Raw genomic sequence first — 13,189 nt, 5'->3', positions numbered from 1 at the left:
CGTCAGAGAAAAATAACAAAACATATAGGGGAGATGTACCAAGCCTCCTAAATAGTGCAAGTGGACATAAAATGTACTTGATAAATGTATGTTACAAATGGATTGGTTGCTATGGGCAACTTCTACACCTGAACACGCCTTAGGAAGCTCGGTACCAGCTAAGTATCACTACACAATTAAGCTTACAAACATACTAAACAGATTATGATATAACGTCGACATTATGCAAGAGTGTCTAAAAAGAGATAGACATGTCTAACCAAGGATCCCTGCCAGTGGCAGCTAAACCTGTTCATCATGAAGCTGGCCACACACAGGCAGCTCCGACTTCCTGGCCCTAGTGCTCGGTCTGGCCTAACACTTGCAGAGCACACGGGTGCTGGATCTAGTGAGACCAATAAAACCGCAGTGTGCCAACCTGGAAACTCGCAGCCAGCAGCTTCAGAATCACCTAATAAATCATTCTGAACTGCAGTGCAGCTAGATCATAGTTAACATGAAAGATATGAAAATTCATGATGTTTATACAAACTACAATTATAGGAATATGTTGAATAATTATGCCGAACATAGCGGTCTCTAGGGATTAAGGAAGGATATTCCGTAACCCACAAACACTCGCTTTAAACCTTTCGAATGCAAGAATAAAGTTTGAATGAGTTTGTGTGCGTTTCCATGTGCACCACATCGTGCGCTAGAACTGGACAGTGCATCAGTTACCAGAGAGTTAGATGTACCATCTATTCATTTACTTCCCCAAAGCCAGAAGGATTCTAATTCCACCAGCCAATCGGTTCGTTTGTTTTTTACATATAACAATAATAAATGGGGATGAAACGGATACAGCCATGGCCAAAGTTTTGAGAATGACACAAGTATTGGTTTCTCACTAAGTTTGCTGCTTCAGTGTTTTTAGACCTTTTTGTCAGATGTTACTATGGTATACTAAAGTAAAATGACAAGCATTTCATAAGCGTCAAAGGCTTTTATTGACAACTAGGCGATTCATCGCGCCCTACGGGCGCTCTTCACACCGTCGTTAGGGGCTTCGCCCCGTTAACCTCTGCACGGCTTTGCCGCGGGTGGGGGAGGGGGCAGTTAGCCGGGGTGGTGCGGTTGGGGGTGGGTGGGTGTGAGGGTGCTATGGTTGCAGGGGCGGGTGGGGGAGGGTGTGGAGTGCCACGGGTGGTGGGTGGATGCGGTGGGTGTCGCGGGTGTTGGTGCTGCGGGTGGGGGAGAGGGTGGGAGTGCCACGGGTGGGGTGCGAATGCGGTGCCGCGGGTGTTGGTGCTACGGGCTGGGGGCAGGAGATCCGCGGGTGGATGGCGCGGGTGTTTGTGCTCTGGGTGGGGGAGGGGACGGGAGTGCCGCGGGTGGTGCGCGTGTTGGTGCAGTGGGTGGGGGAGGGGGGGGGGGGGGGGGGTTCCACGGGAGGTGGGTGGATGCGGTGGGTGCCGCGGGTGTTGGTGCTGCGGGTGGGGGAGAGGGTGGGAGTGCCGCGGGTGGGTGGCGAATGCAGTTAGTTACCGCAGGTGTTGGTGCTGTGGGTGGGGGAGGGGGCAGAGTGCCACGGGTGGTGCGGGTGTTGGTGCTGCGGGTGGGGGAGGGGGTGGAGTGCCACGGGTGGTGGGTGGATGCGGTGGGTGCCGCGGGTAGGTGGCGCGGGTGTTGGTGCTGCGGGTGGGGGAGAGGGTGGGTATGGCGGAGGGGCAGGGTTGCAGCGGGTGGGGGAGGGGCGGGGGGTGCTGCAGGTGTGGGAGCTACGGGTGGGAGTGCCGCGGGTGGGAGCGGATGTGGGGGATGCGTTGGGTGCCGCTGGGGGGGGGTGGGGGGGGGGCAGTGGGTGTTGGTGCTGTGGGTGGGGGAGGGGGCAGAGTGCCACGGGTGGTGCGGGTGTTGGTGCTGTGGGTGAGGGAGTGCCACGGGTGGTGGGTGGATGCGGTGGGTGCCGCGGGTGTTGGTGCTGCGGGTGGGGGAGAGGGTGGGAGTGCAGCGGGTGGGGGGCGAATGCGGTTGGTTGCCACGGGTGTTGGTGCTACGGGTTGGGGGAGGGGGCGGGAGTTCCGTGGGTGGGTGGCGCGGGTGTTTGTGCTCTGGGTGGGGGAGGGGACGGGAGTGCCGCGAGTGTTGGTGCTGCGGGTGGGGGAGGGGGGGGGGGGGGGGGGGGGAGTGCCACGGGTGGTGGGTGGATGCGGTGGGTGCCGCGGGTGTTGGTGCTGCGGGTGGGGGTGGAGTGCCACGGGTGGTGGGTGGATGCTGCGGGTAGGTGGTGCGGGTGTTGGTGCTGCGGGTTGGGGAGAGGGTGGGAGTGCAGCGGGTGGGGGGCGAATGCGGTTGGTTACCGTGGGTGTTGGTGCTACTGGTGGGGGAGGGGGCGGGAGTTCTGCGGGTGGGTGGCGCGGGTGTTTGTGCTCTGGGTGGGGGAGGGGACGGGAGTGCCGCGGGTGGTGCGCGTGTTGGTGCAGCGGGTGGGGGAGTGCCACGGGTGGTGGGTGGATGCCGCGGGTGTTGGTGCTACGGGTAGGGGAGGGGGTGGAGTGCCACGGGTGGTGGGTGGATGCTGCGGGTAGGTGGCGCGGGTGTTGGTGCTGCGGGTGGGGGAGAGTGTGGGAGTGCAGCGGGTGGGGGGCGAATGCGGTTGGTTAACGCGGGTGTTGGTGCTACGGGTGGGGGAGGGGGCGGGAGTTCCGCGGGTGGGTTGCATGGGTGTTTGTGCTCTGGGTGGGGGAGGGGACGGGAGTGCTGCGGGTGGTGGGTGGAGACGGTGGGTCTTTGTGCTACGGGTGGGGGAGGGGGCAGGAGCAGTGGCGCCACAACGTGGGTGCGGGGAGTGCGGCCCGCACCCGGGTGTTACCCTCTGAGGGGTGACACCAAAGTGCCGGCTCCTGTCACAGCGCAGAAGCCAGCACTGCAGATTCAGCAGTGTCCCCCGAACCACAACGTGCCGAAAACGGGGGTCGGGACGCGAAGCCACGCCCCTTCATTGAAGCCACGCCCCCTTTTCGTCCGCGCCCGCAGCGGGTGTTAGAAAAGTGAAGACTCTGGGCGGGAGTGCTGCGGATGTTGGTGCTGCGGGAGGGGACGGGAGTGCCGCGGGAGGGGGGCAGATGCGGGTGGTTGCCGCGGGAGGGGGGGGCGAGTCACTGTTCAGCATGTCTCCCTGACTCAGTGGCAGCCGCAAGACTGTGAGGCGGGTAATGTGAGTTCCGCTCACAGTCAGCGGCTGCGGTGTCACCACTCACCAGGGGCAGTACGGGGAGAAGGGAGACAGGGGACTGGGCGGAGAGAGGGAGGGGACTGGGCGGAGAGAGGGAGGGGACTGTTCCTGGCCAGATCTGTGCCTGTGACTCCGCCCAGCGTTACGGCCAGCACAGAGTTGGGCAAATATATAGGAGATTACATTACGTTTATACAAAGTCAATATTTGCAGTGTGGACCCCCCTTTTTTTTTTTTTTTTTTTTTTTTTAAGACCTCTGGAATTCGCCCTGGCATGCTGTCAGCCAACTTCTGGGCCACATACTGACTGACAGCCACCCATTCTTGCCTAATCAATGCTTAAGAGTTTATCGGAATGTGTGGGTTTTTGTTTGTCCACCTGCCTCTTGAGGATTGACCACAAGTTCTCAATTGGATTAAAGTCTGGGGAGTTTCCTAGCAATGGACCCAAAATTTTTATGTTTTGATCCCCGAGACACTTCGTCTTGGGGAACAAAAGGTGATCCATCATGCTGGAAAAGGCATTGTTCATCACCAAACTGTTCTTGGATGGTTGGGAGAAGTTGTTCTTGGAGGATGTTTTGGTACCATTCTTTATTCATGGGTGTGTTCTTAAGCAAAATTGTGAGTGAGGCCACTCCCCTGGCTGAGAAGCAACCCCACACATGAATGGTCTCAGGTTGCTTTACTGTTGGCATGACACAGGACTGATGGTAGCACTCACCTTTCCTTTTCCGGACAAGCATTTTTCCAGATGCCCCAAACAATATGAAAGGGGATTCATCAGCAGTCCAATCCCTGTACCTTTTGCAGAATATCAGTCTTTCCCTGATGTTTTTCCTGGAGAAAAGTGGCTTCTTTGCTGCCCTTCTTGGCACCAGGTCATACTCCAAAAGTCTTCGCCTCACTGTGTGTGCAGATGCACTCATAGCTGCCTGCTGCCATTCCTGAGCAATCTCTGCACTGGTGTTGCCATAATCCTGCAGCTGAATAAACTTTAGGAGACTGTCCTGGTGCATGCCGGACATTCTTGGGTGCCGTGAAGCATTCTTCACAACTATTCAACCTCTCTCCTTGTAGTTCTTGACAATCCGATAAATGGTTGATATAGGTACAATCTTACTAGCAGCAACATCCTTACCTGTGAAGTCCTTTTTGTGCAAAGCAATGATAACTGCACTAGTTTCCTTGCAGGTAACAATGGTCAACAGAGGAAGAACAATGAATTCAAGCACCATCCTCCTTTTAAAGCTACCAGTCTGTTACTCAAATCAATCAGCATGAAAGAGTGATCTCCAGCCTTGACCTCATTAACACACTCACCTGTGTTAACGAGACAATCACTGACGTGATGTCAGCTGTTTTTTTGTGGCAGGACTGAAATGCAGTGGAAATGTTTTTGGGATTAAGTTCATAGCAAAGAGGGACTTTGCAATTAATTGCAATCCATCTGATCACTTTTCATGACATTCTGGAGTATATACAAATTGCCATCATAAAAATTGAGGCAGCAGACTTTGTGAAATTAACCTTTGTGTCATTCTCAAAACTTTTGGCCATGGCTGTAGAAGCAAAGGAAGCTTACAGCACATAGACCAGTTTGCCCCTTTTACGTTTGCTTGAATCAGTCATATATTGCTCCCTCAGTATAAACTTCACAGCCATTTATCACATTTCCCTTCTATATCTTTATTTATTTGCTCCTTCAGTAAAAACAATGTTTACCAAAATATTACATGAAGTTGTCAAACAACCAGTTTACAATAAAATAAAAAAACAAATACATAGGGGGGAGATTCAAATGTTTGAAAAGTCAGTTGGGAGTCTGTTTTTTCCGATCTAATAGACAGGAAAACACAGACACCCAACTGACTTTTCAAACATTTGGATCTCCCCCATAATGTAATTACATAATTTATATCAAGGGAAAGAATGCAACTTACATCATTGGCCCAGGAACCAGCAACAAGGAAATTCCCTGGTAACGTCGGGGGGCTGAAGGAAAGGCATCCGATACTGTCGTCTGGGGACGAAGTGACCTCTATGTCCTGTACACAATGAAAGCAATGTATAGTATATAAGGAAGATCAAAAGGTATAGCCATAATCTAATAAATCAGCATATATTCCAATCCTACCTTCATTGGATTGTGGTTATCGGTGGCTGTGCTGCCAAACATACTTGCTCCTCCAGTACCAAATCCCCCAGTAGAACCGAACAAGCTCATTTTGGTCCTATGAGGGGAAAGAGCTGTCTAGAATATCACTTGGATAACCCTCACATCGGAGAAAGTGAAATACATAAATCACAGTTCCTTCAGGTGCTTAACATTCATTTACATCTATGGTAATGGTACTCGCACAACAATATTCATTTAAATTGAAGGATTTTGTCACAAATTGAACAATTTGTATACAAACAAAACAAACTAAAACTGATACAATGGGGGGGGAATTCAAATGTTTGAAAAGTCAGTTGGGCGTCTATTAGGTTGTTTTTTCCTATCTAATAGACACCCAACTGACTTTTCAAACATTTGAATTCCCCCCAATGTGTGTAAAAGATATTCATTCACATTGTTTAATCCAGTTGCAGACACTGGTAGAACAATTGTGACTTCTTAATTGTATCACTATGTCTGAAATATACTTAATAATACACCTGTCACAAGGCACCTGATTTCCCCCTATTCACTATTGGTTAGCAGGGTTCATAGTAACTACAGGAAAAAAACATGATCAAGTCTATGCATTTGGCTGAATTATGAGGCAGCACAAAATGAATACACACTGCTTGTTTCCAGTACATATTGTGACTGTTATTGTATCAAGTTCAGCGCTTCAATCAAGTTAGAAAAATAAAATAATGATTATGTACACTGATGGTGGTTGCAACCAAGGTAGGGTTGACTAGCCATCTGTTCCACCTAGGGTGGCCAATCCCGGGTAATTTTTTCAATTCCGGGTATCTCACCAAAACTGCAGGGGTGGGAGAGTGGGAAACTACATACAGATGCGCTGCGATGACTGCAGGGGGAGCCGGCGGGTGAAGGCCGCTTTACCATCGGCCTCAGTGACGGGTGACGGACTAAGGACGCTGCCCGGCATTAAAGGGCCGTCTGATGCCGCAATCCCGGGATTGAATCTCGGCCTATTTTTGGCCTAAATCCCAGGATCCCGCCGATCCCGGGATTGGCCACCCTAGTTCCACCCCTTGGTAACTTAAAATAAATAATAATAATAATAATAATAATAATATTTTTTTTTAGTGTGTAGCTCAGATACTGGTGCCTACAATTTCCCGAAAAATCATCTGATTGTCGGGCCGACCAAATAAAATCTGACTGTGCGTACTTAGCTTAAGTGGGGGCACTAGCTCGCTATTTTTGGATTCCTTTATGCTATCATTTAAAAACACGTTTTAACTTGGAAGTTAAGGGTACATAAACACTTTTTGCACTCCGTAACATAAAATCAGACCCAAACTCCTGCTACATGAACCAATTCCATTTTTCACTCACACTACATATCAGTAAAAATGCATAATACTGCCCTTTCTTTAAAGCGGCGTCTCAATCATATAGTAGGGTAAGCTTGTCGGCACTGTGACAGCCAAAGGCAGGGAATCTATAATCAAACACCACTGGGATCGTTTTCGGTGGCTTGCTTGGCATCATCAATAAGTAAAGATATATGTTAAAACATTGCGCATCAAGCTATGATATACTTAGATATAAATGTATTGGTGTGTGTGTATATATATATATATATATATATATATATATACACACACACACACACACACACACACACACACACACTTATTTTAGACTATGTACACATAACAGCAAAAGAATGCAATCTTAAAAGGCAATGGCTAAAATACCCGATTGGGCCTGGTCCCTAAATGTCCCATATATTTAATAAAGGATGGTTGGTACAATCCTTAATATTTCCACAAATTCGTGGATGACGAAACACTATGTGCAGCTGTTACTATTGTGTCCTTTTGAGACCAATTCGAAACAATTGTTGCTGATAGCTGGTTCACTGTATACGACTAAGAACAGTTGTGCTGGTATACCTTAGTGCCGGCGTCCCGGCTGTAGTCATGCACAGTTCATATAGTGAGGGAAAAATGCTGGAATAGTTACACTCAGATTGATGCAAGCTCTCTCGCCATCGTTTCCCTTCCGTTACTCTGTTCCAGGTGGTGAGGCCGTCACCGCCCCGGGTAGTTTTAACGTCAGTGCACGTAGTGCTCCGTAGGAATGGAGCAACGGGTCCCCGCAATGCTCTCACTCACCTTGGCCGTGGGAGTGCTTCCCGTATGGTCCAAGGCCAGGTGATCCACGCTGCCCAGATGTCTCAGCAGCAGGATTGCAGCACAGTGTCTCTGATGGCTGCAGCGGCGGAACCATGGTGGGTATTTTAGGCGGCCGGATCTCAGTGTCGGTGGTACAGTGAAGTTGTTCCCGTGAGTGTGCCATCAACGTGTTTCGTCCCACAATGCCTAGGGACTTCAATCAATATGTAAGTGCAATAGTTGAAGGTTTTGTGCAATCTGCTTTAGCCATGTTTTCTTTGCCACATCACAGTCTATTTTCCATCCAGGCGTGTGTTATTTAGGCACATTCTTTTAGGCTCCTTTCTGCAGACATGCCAGAACCACTAAACGCTGTCTTTTAATACAGGACTCAATTGTGGGCTGATCGTCATAGTTTTGTGGCAATGGAAATGCACTGTTGGTTCCAGAGGCCTTTTTTCAGAAATGCACTGACAGCTGTGGCACAACCTATACAACTTGTGATGTCGCTTGTAGAAGCTATCTGTTGACCATTGATAGTTGAACCCAGGTATTTAAAGGTATCCACTTGTTCAAAGATGTTTCTATCTAGGTTTAGTTTTTAGTTGGCGTAGTTCCAGTTAGAATGTACTTGTTTTTTTCTGCATTTAAATGTAAGCCAAGCTTTGCTGCATTTGTGCAGAGCTTATTTAGGATGTTTTGGGCATCCTGCATGTTTTCGGCTAGGAAGATGATATCATCGGCGTAGCCTAGATCTATGGGCTGTGTGTTTGCCAGTAACGGTGCCCATTTCATTTAGAAAAGCTTTGCTGAGAATCCAGTACATACCTTGTATGTTGAAGAGCATAGGCGATACTATACAACCTTGCTTGACACCAGTTGAGATTGTGAACAGTAGTGAGAGTTGGCCGGGATATTTGACTTTGATTGAGCTGTTGTTGTAGAGAGCTTGAGGGGTGCTTATATGGGCTGTTCTCCACCTTGAGGGCACACCAAACAGATGCTTGGAGCACAATATCAAAGGCACATTTAAAGTCAACAAAATTTTTATTTCTTTTATTGTAGGCGTGATTTGAGTTTTTGCCCGATAGCAAAAATATGGTCACTGCATATAAAACTGCCAAGTTATGCCCAACAGACTAGAATGCAGTCTACACGGAGTACCACGAACCTTCCAAACATATACTTATTTATAACTGAAAACTGTTCACAAGAATCTCAGTACTCTTTCCCTTACTCTCCCCTATCATTCTCAACCTGTCCTAAGCCTACAGTCCTCACAAGCTTCCTTTCCCTACCAGTCGCTGTCCCACCATCCACTGAGTTACTCCGGTCACCATCACTCAGTCTTCTCTTCTCCTGTTACCACATCTCTTCTCCATTACTGCTGTCCTCCACCAATCTCCCCCTTTCCCCCTATTTCACAATCCAACGCAGCCTCCTTTCCCCTCCTGTCACCTCTTTTTTCAACCACCCCCAGCCTCCATATCTCTGCTCCAGTCTCTCTCTCTTCCCCCCAATCTCCACCTCTCTCCTCCAGTCACCCTCTCCCCCGCCTCCACCTCTCTCCTCCAATTGCCCTCTCCCCCCAGCCTCCTCCTCTATCCTTCAGTTGCCCTCCCCCTAGCCTCCACCTCTCTTCCAGTCGCCCCAGCCTCCACCTCCTATTGCCCTCTCCCCCCAGCCTCCTCCTCTATCCTTCAGTTGCCCTCCCCCTAGCCTCCACCTCTCTCTTCCAGTCGCCCCAGCCTCCACCTCCTATTGCCCTCTCCCCCCAGCCTCCTCCTCTATCCTTCAGTTGCCCTCCCCCTAGCCTCCACCTCTCTCTTCCAGTCACCCCAGCCTCCACCTCTCTCCTCCGGTCGCCCTCTACCCCCCACCCATCTGCTCCTGTCAGCCTCCACCTCTCTCCTCCAATCACCCACTTCACCCCAGTACTATCTCCTTCTGTCACCCTCTTCCCCCCCAGTCCTCTCTCATTCAGTTGCCCACTCCCCCCAGTCTTCACGTCTTCCCTCCATCTACTGTCACCTGACAGGAAGGTAAAGAAGTGTTAGAGAACGGACAGGAGGGGAGACTCATGTAACAACCCCCATACACCTCCGCTCTGGTCACCCCCATCCTACACACACCTGTCCCATCCGACACCCGCCTTCAACTTCCACCTCCCTGACCGTACCCTTCAGCTCTCTCACCTCACTTCCTCCCCCTCCAGCCTCCTCTCTCTCCGTGTCAGCGTCAGATCGATAACCGTCACATAACACCAGCATCGTTGTTACTATAACCTCCTCTCCCTCCACACCCAGCTCCCTGGAGCTCAGTATCAACGGCTCTCACCAGCTATAGTCCGGGCGGTGTCTCCGGTACGGGCACTGATATAGGGCGGATCCAAAGCAACCGGCAGCGCCTCCCGCGCTCCACGCTTGCTGGGCAGTGTCGTCACACGGCAGCGCCGGTAAGCTCCGTACTCCTGAGTCTGCGCAGCACAGCGCGATGCCTGCTCTACGAACACGCAGTGCCCCACCTGCTGGGCACAGGCGGAATAGCACAGCTAGGATGACTTGTTTCGGTATAAAGAGCCGTTTGCATCCCAAATAAACAACTCCTTGTATTTCCCGTAATGAACTTAAGACACCTTTGGGGTAGATGTATAAAGCAGTGATTAGAGTGGAGAAGTTGCCCATGGCAACCAATCAGCATTAAAGTAAAATTTATAATTTGCATACTGTAAAATTATACAGAGCAGCTGATTGGTTGCCATAGACAACTTCTCCTCTGGCTCCCTTCTCCATTCTTATAACGCATCATACATAGTGGGCCTTTTAAATGATACTTTGGGCATGTTGCAAATGCAGTTTTTTATAAACTGCAGTCCTGCCCATTTAACAAGGAATTGGAAAGTGAATCAGATGTGCAGTGCCGTAACTAGACATTTTAGTGCTGTGTGCAAGAAACGGCATCGGCGCCCTCCCCACCTATGTAAAATAGGGGCAGTGCGCGCCGTAGGTGTGCGTCAAAAATATAGGGGCATGGGCATAGCCGGACCTAGGCATAGGTATACCTAGGGGCACAAGCAGGATCTGCTGATTAAAATGATATGCAGCATTCTGTGTGTAGCATTTCATGTGCAGATACAGCCACAGTCGCACAAAGTATATGCGGCATATCACAGTATATGCCGCATATCATTTTAATCAGCAGAAGCTGCTTGTGCATCATATCCACATAGCAATGTAAATAAGGTGCATTTTCATCAAAAACACTAGCGGAGCTGCCAGCTGACTCATGCCAGGCATCTTCTGCTGCATGGTGCATTGAGGCAACATTTATGAGGACACATCTATATCCTAACAGACAGAGCCGGCCCTAACCAATATGATGCCTTAGGCAAGATTTTGGCTGGTGCCCCCCAGGAACCCCGGTGGTTCCGCCTCTGACCTTGCACCTCTTTCCCAGCACCATCACCCCTCACCCATAGCAGTCCTTATTTTGGTGTTTGTACCCCCTATATTTACAATAGGAACAGTTCGCACATTTGGCGCACAGCCCAAAAAGGGGTGTGTTTTTGCTGGCAAGGGGCATGGCCACACAATAGTAACCCCAATTCCAATTACGCCACACAGTACTGCAACTTTATTCACATTTGATCATGCGATAGTGTCCATAATTTATATTACATCCCACAGTAGTATTACTTTACCTTATAAACATTACTCCTCACAGTAGAGCCCCTTATTCACATTACATCACACTGAATTGCTCCTTATTCACATTACACCACACCCTATTGCTTTTAATGCATATTAGATGACACCAGGTGCGGATCCAGAAAAAAATTACAGGGGGGGCACCATAAGGGGCGTGGCTTCGTTGAAATGGGCGTGGCTTCGTTGGAATGGGCGTGGTATTGCAGGAAAAGACTACCTTATACCCCAGTTTTGCAACCTGCACGCCCAGGTGTTGGCCACCACAGGAAAGAAAAATAATCCTGATTCATGCCCCTTACATTATTTGTCATTTTTCCTCCTTATAGTAATGCCCAGTATACATTATGCCACATACTGCAATGGCCCTTAGACATTATGCCACACACAATAATGCACATGACACAGTATGCACACACCGTAATGCCCCCGACACATTATGCCACACACCGTAATGCCCCCGACACATTATGCCACACACTATAATGCCTGTGACACATTATGACAGGAATTGCAATGCCCGTTATACATTATGCTACACACTTCACTGCCCCTGATACATTACAGCACATACAATGTCTGTGACACATTATGACACACACTGCAATGACAGTGATACATTATACCACACACTGCAATGCCCGATACATTATAGCACATACAATGCCTGTGACACATTATGCCACACACTGCAATGACCTTGAGACATTATACCACAATGCCCGTGATATAGTATACCATACACCGTAATGCCTGTGACACATACCGCAATGCCCGTTATACCCTATGCCACACACCGCAATGCCCGTTATATATTATGCCACACTGCAATGACCCTGAGACATTATACCACATACCACAATGCCCGTGATATAGTATACCACACACCGTAATGCCTGACACATTATGACACACACCGCAATGTCCGTGATACATTATGCCACACACTGCAATGACCCTGAGACATTATACCACATATCACAATGCCAGCGATATAGTATACCATACACCGTAATGCCTGTGACACATTATGACACACACCGCAATGTCCGTGATACATTATGCCACACACCGTAATGCCCATTACACATTAAGTCCTACAGTAAGGCTTCTAATTACTTTTCAAATACCTGCTCGTTGTCAGGGGTTTCATGCACTGGGTGTCATGCTCCTTGCCAGGGGTTTCATGCTCTTGGTTCCATGCACGGTGCCAGGGGTTTTCATGCTCAGGGTGTCATGCTCGTTGCCAGGGGTTTCATGCACTGGGTGTCATGCTCGTTGCCAGGGGTTTCATGCACTGGGTGTCATGCTCGTTGCTAGGAGGTAGTCCTTGTTGCTAAGGCTGTGCTCCCAGTGCCACATATGTCCCCAGTGCCAGATATTCCCCCACGGTGCCAGGTACTCACATGCCCCCAGTGCCAAATATAGCCCCCCCCCATGTGCCAGGTACACATATACCCCCCCAGTGCCACATATGCCCCCAGTGCCAGATATTCCCCGACAGTGCCACATATGCCCCCAGTGCCAGATATCCCCCCCAGTGCTATATATGCCCCCAGTGCCACATATGCCCCAGTGCCAGATATTCCCCCCCAGTGCCACATATGCCCCCAGTGCCAGATATCCCCCCCCAGTGCCACATATGCCCCCAGTGCCAGATACCCCCCCCCCCCAGTGCCATATATGCCCCCAGTGCCAGATATTCCCCCAGTGCCATATATGTCCTCAGTGCCAGATATTCTCCCCCCCCCTCCCTGCCAAATATGCCCCCAGTGCCAGATATTCCCCCCCAGTGCCAGATATGCCCCTCAGTGCGTCCCCCCCCCGCTTCCTCCGCCGCCGCCGCTCCCCCCGCTCCCCCCGCTCCCCTGCTGTTAGGAGGGACACGGAGGGCACAGTGCACGCCTCTCTGTGTCCCTCCTGTGTCTCCGGCGGCCGCGGGAGACCCAGGAGGGACACAGGG

The 13,189-nt window shown here is 50.2% G+C and overlaps 1 protein-coding gene across 5 annotated transcripts in view; it reads right to left on the bottom strand.

The window, feature by feature from the left end:
* Nucleotides 1-10,074, bottom strand: part of RAE1 (ribonucleic acid export 1) — a 71,787-nt gene extending 61,713 nt beyond the window's left edge. For 2 of the 5 annotated variants that reach the window (XM_063959039.1, XM_063959040.1), the window contains exons 1-4: nucleotides 9,718-9,853; nucleotides 8,351-8,502; nucleotides 5,355-5,451; nucleotides 5,161-5,265 (exon numbers count right to left, since the gene is read on the bottom strand). In XM_063959039.1, coding sequence (XP_063815109.1) covers nucleotides 5,161-5,265; nucleotides 5,355-5,451; nucleotides 8,351-8,502; nucleotides 9,718-9,792 — 429 coding nt within the window. In that variant the 5' untranslated portion in view covers nucleotides 9,793-9,853. The other 3 variants (XM_063959043.1, XM_063959041.1, XM_063959042.1) reach the window with 3 other exon arrangements.
* Between the last annotated feature and the right edge of the window lie 3,115 nt (nucleotides 10,075-13,189).

Source organism: Pseudophryne corroboree, chromosome 3 (assembly GCF_028390025.1).
Source record: "Pseudophryne corroboree isolate aPseCor3 chromosome 3, aPseCor3.hap2, whole genome shotgun sequence".
Lineage (NCBI taxonomy): Eukaryota > Metazoa > Chordata > Amphibia > Anura > Myobatrachidae > Pseudophryne > Pseudophryne corroboree.
The sequence above is the reverse complement of the archived record's forward strand: the minus strand, read 5'-3'. Positions and strand labels throughout refer to the sequence as shown.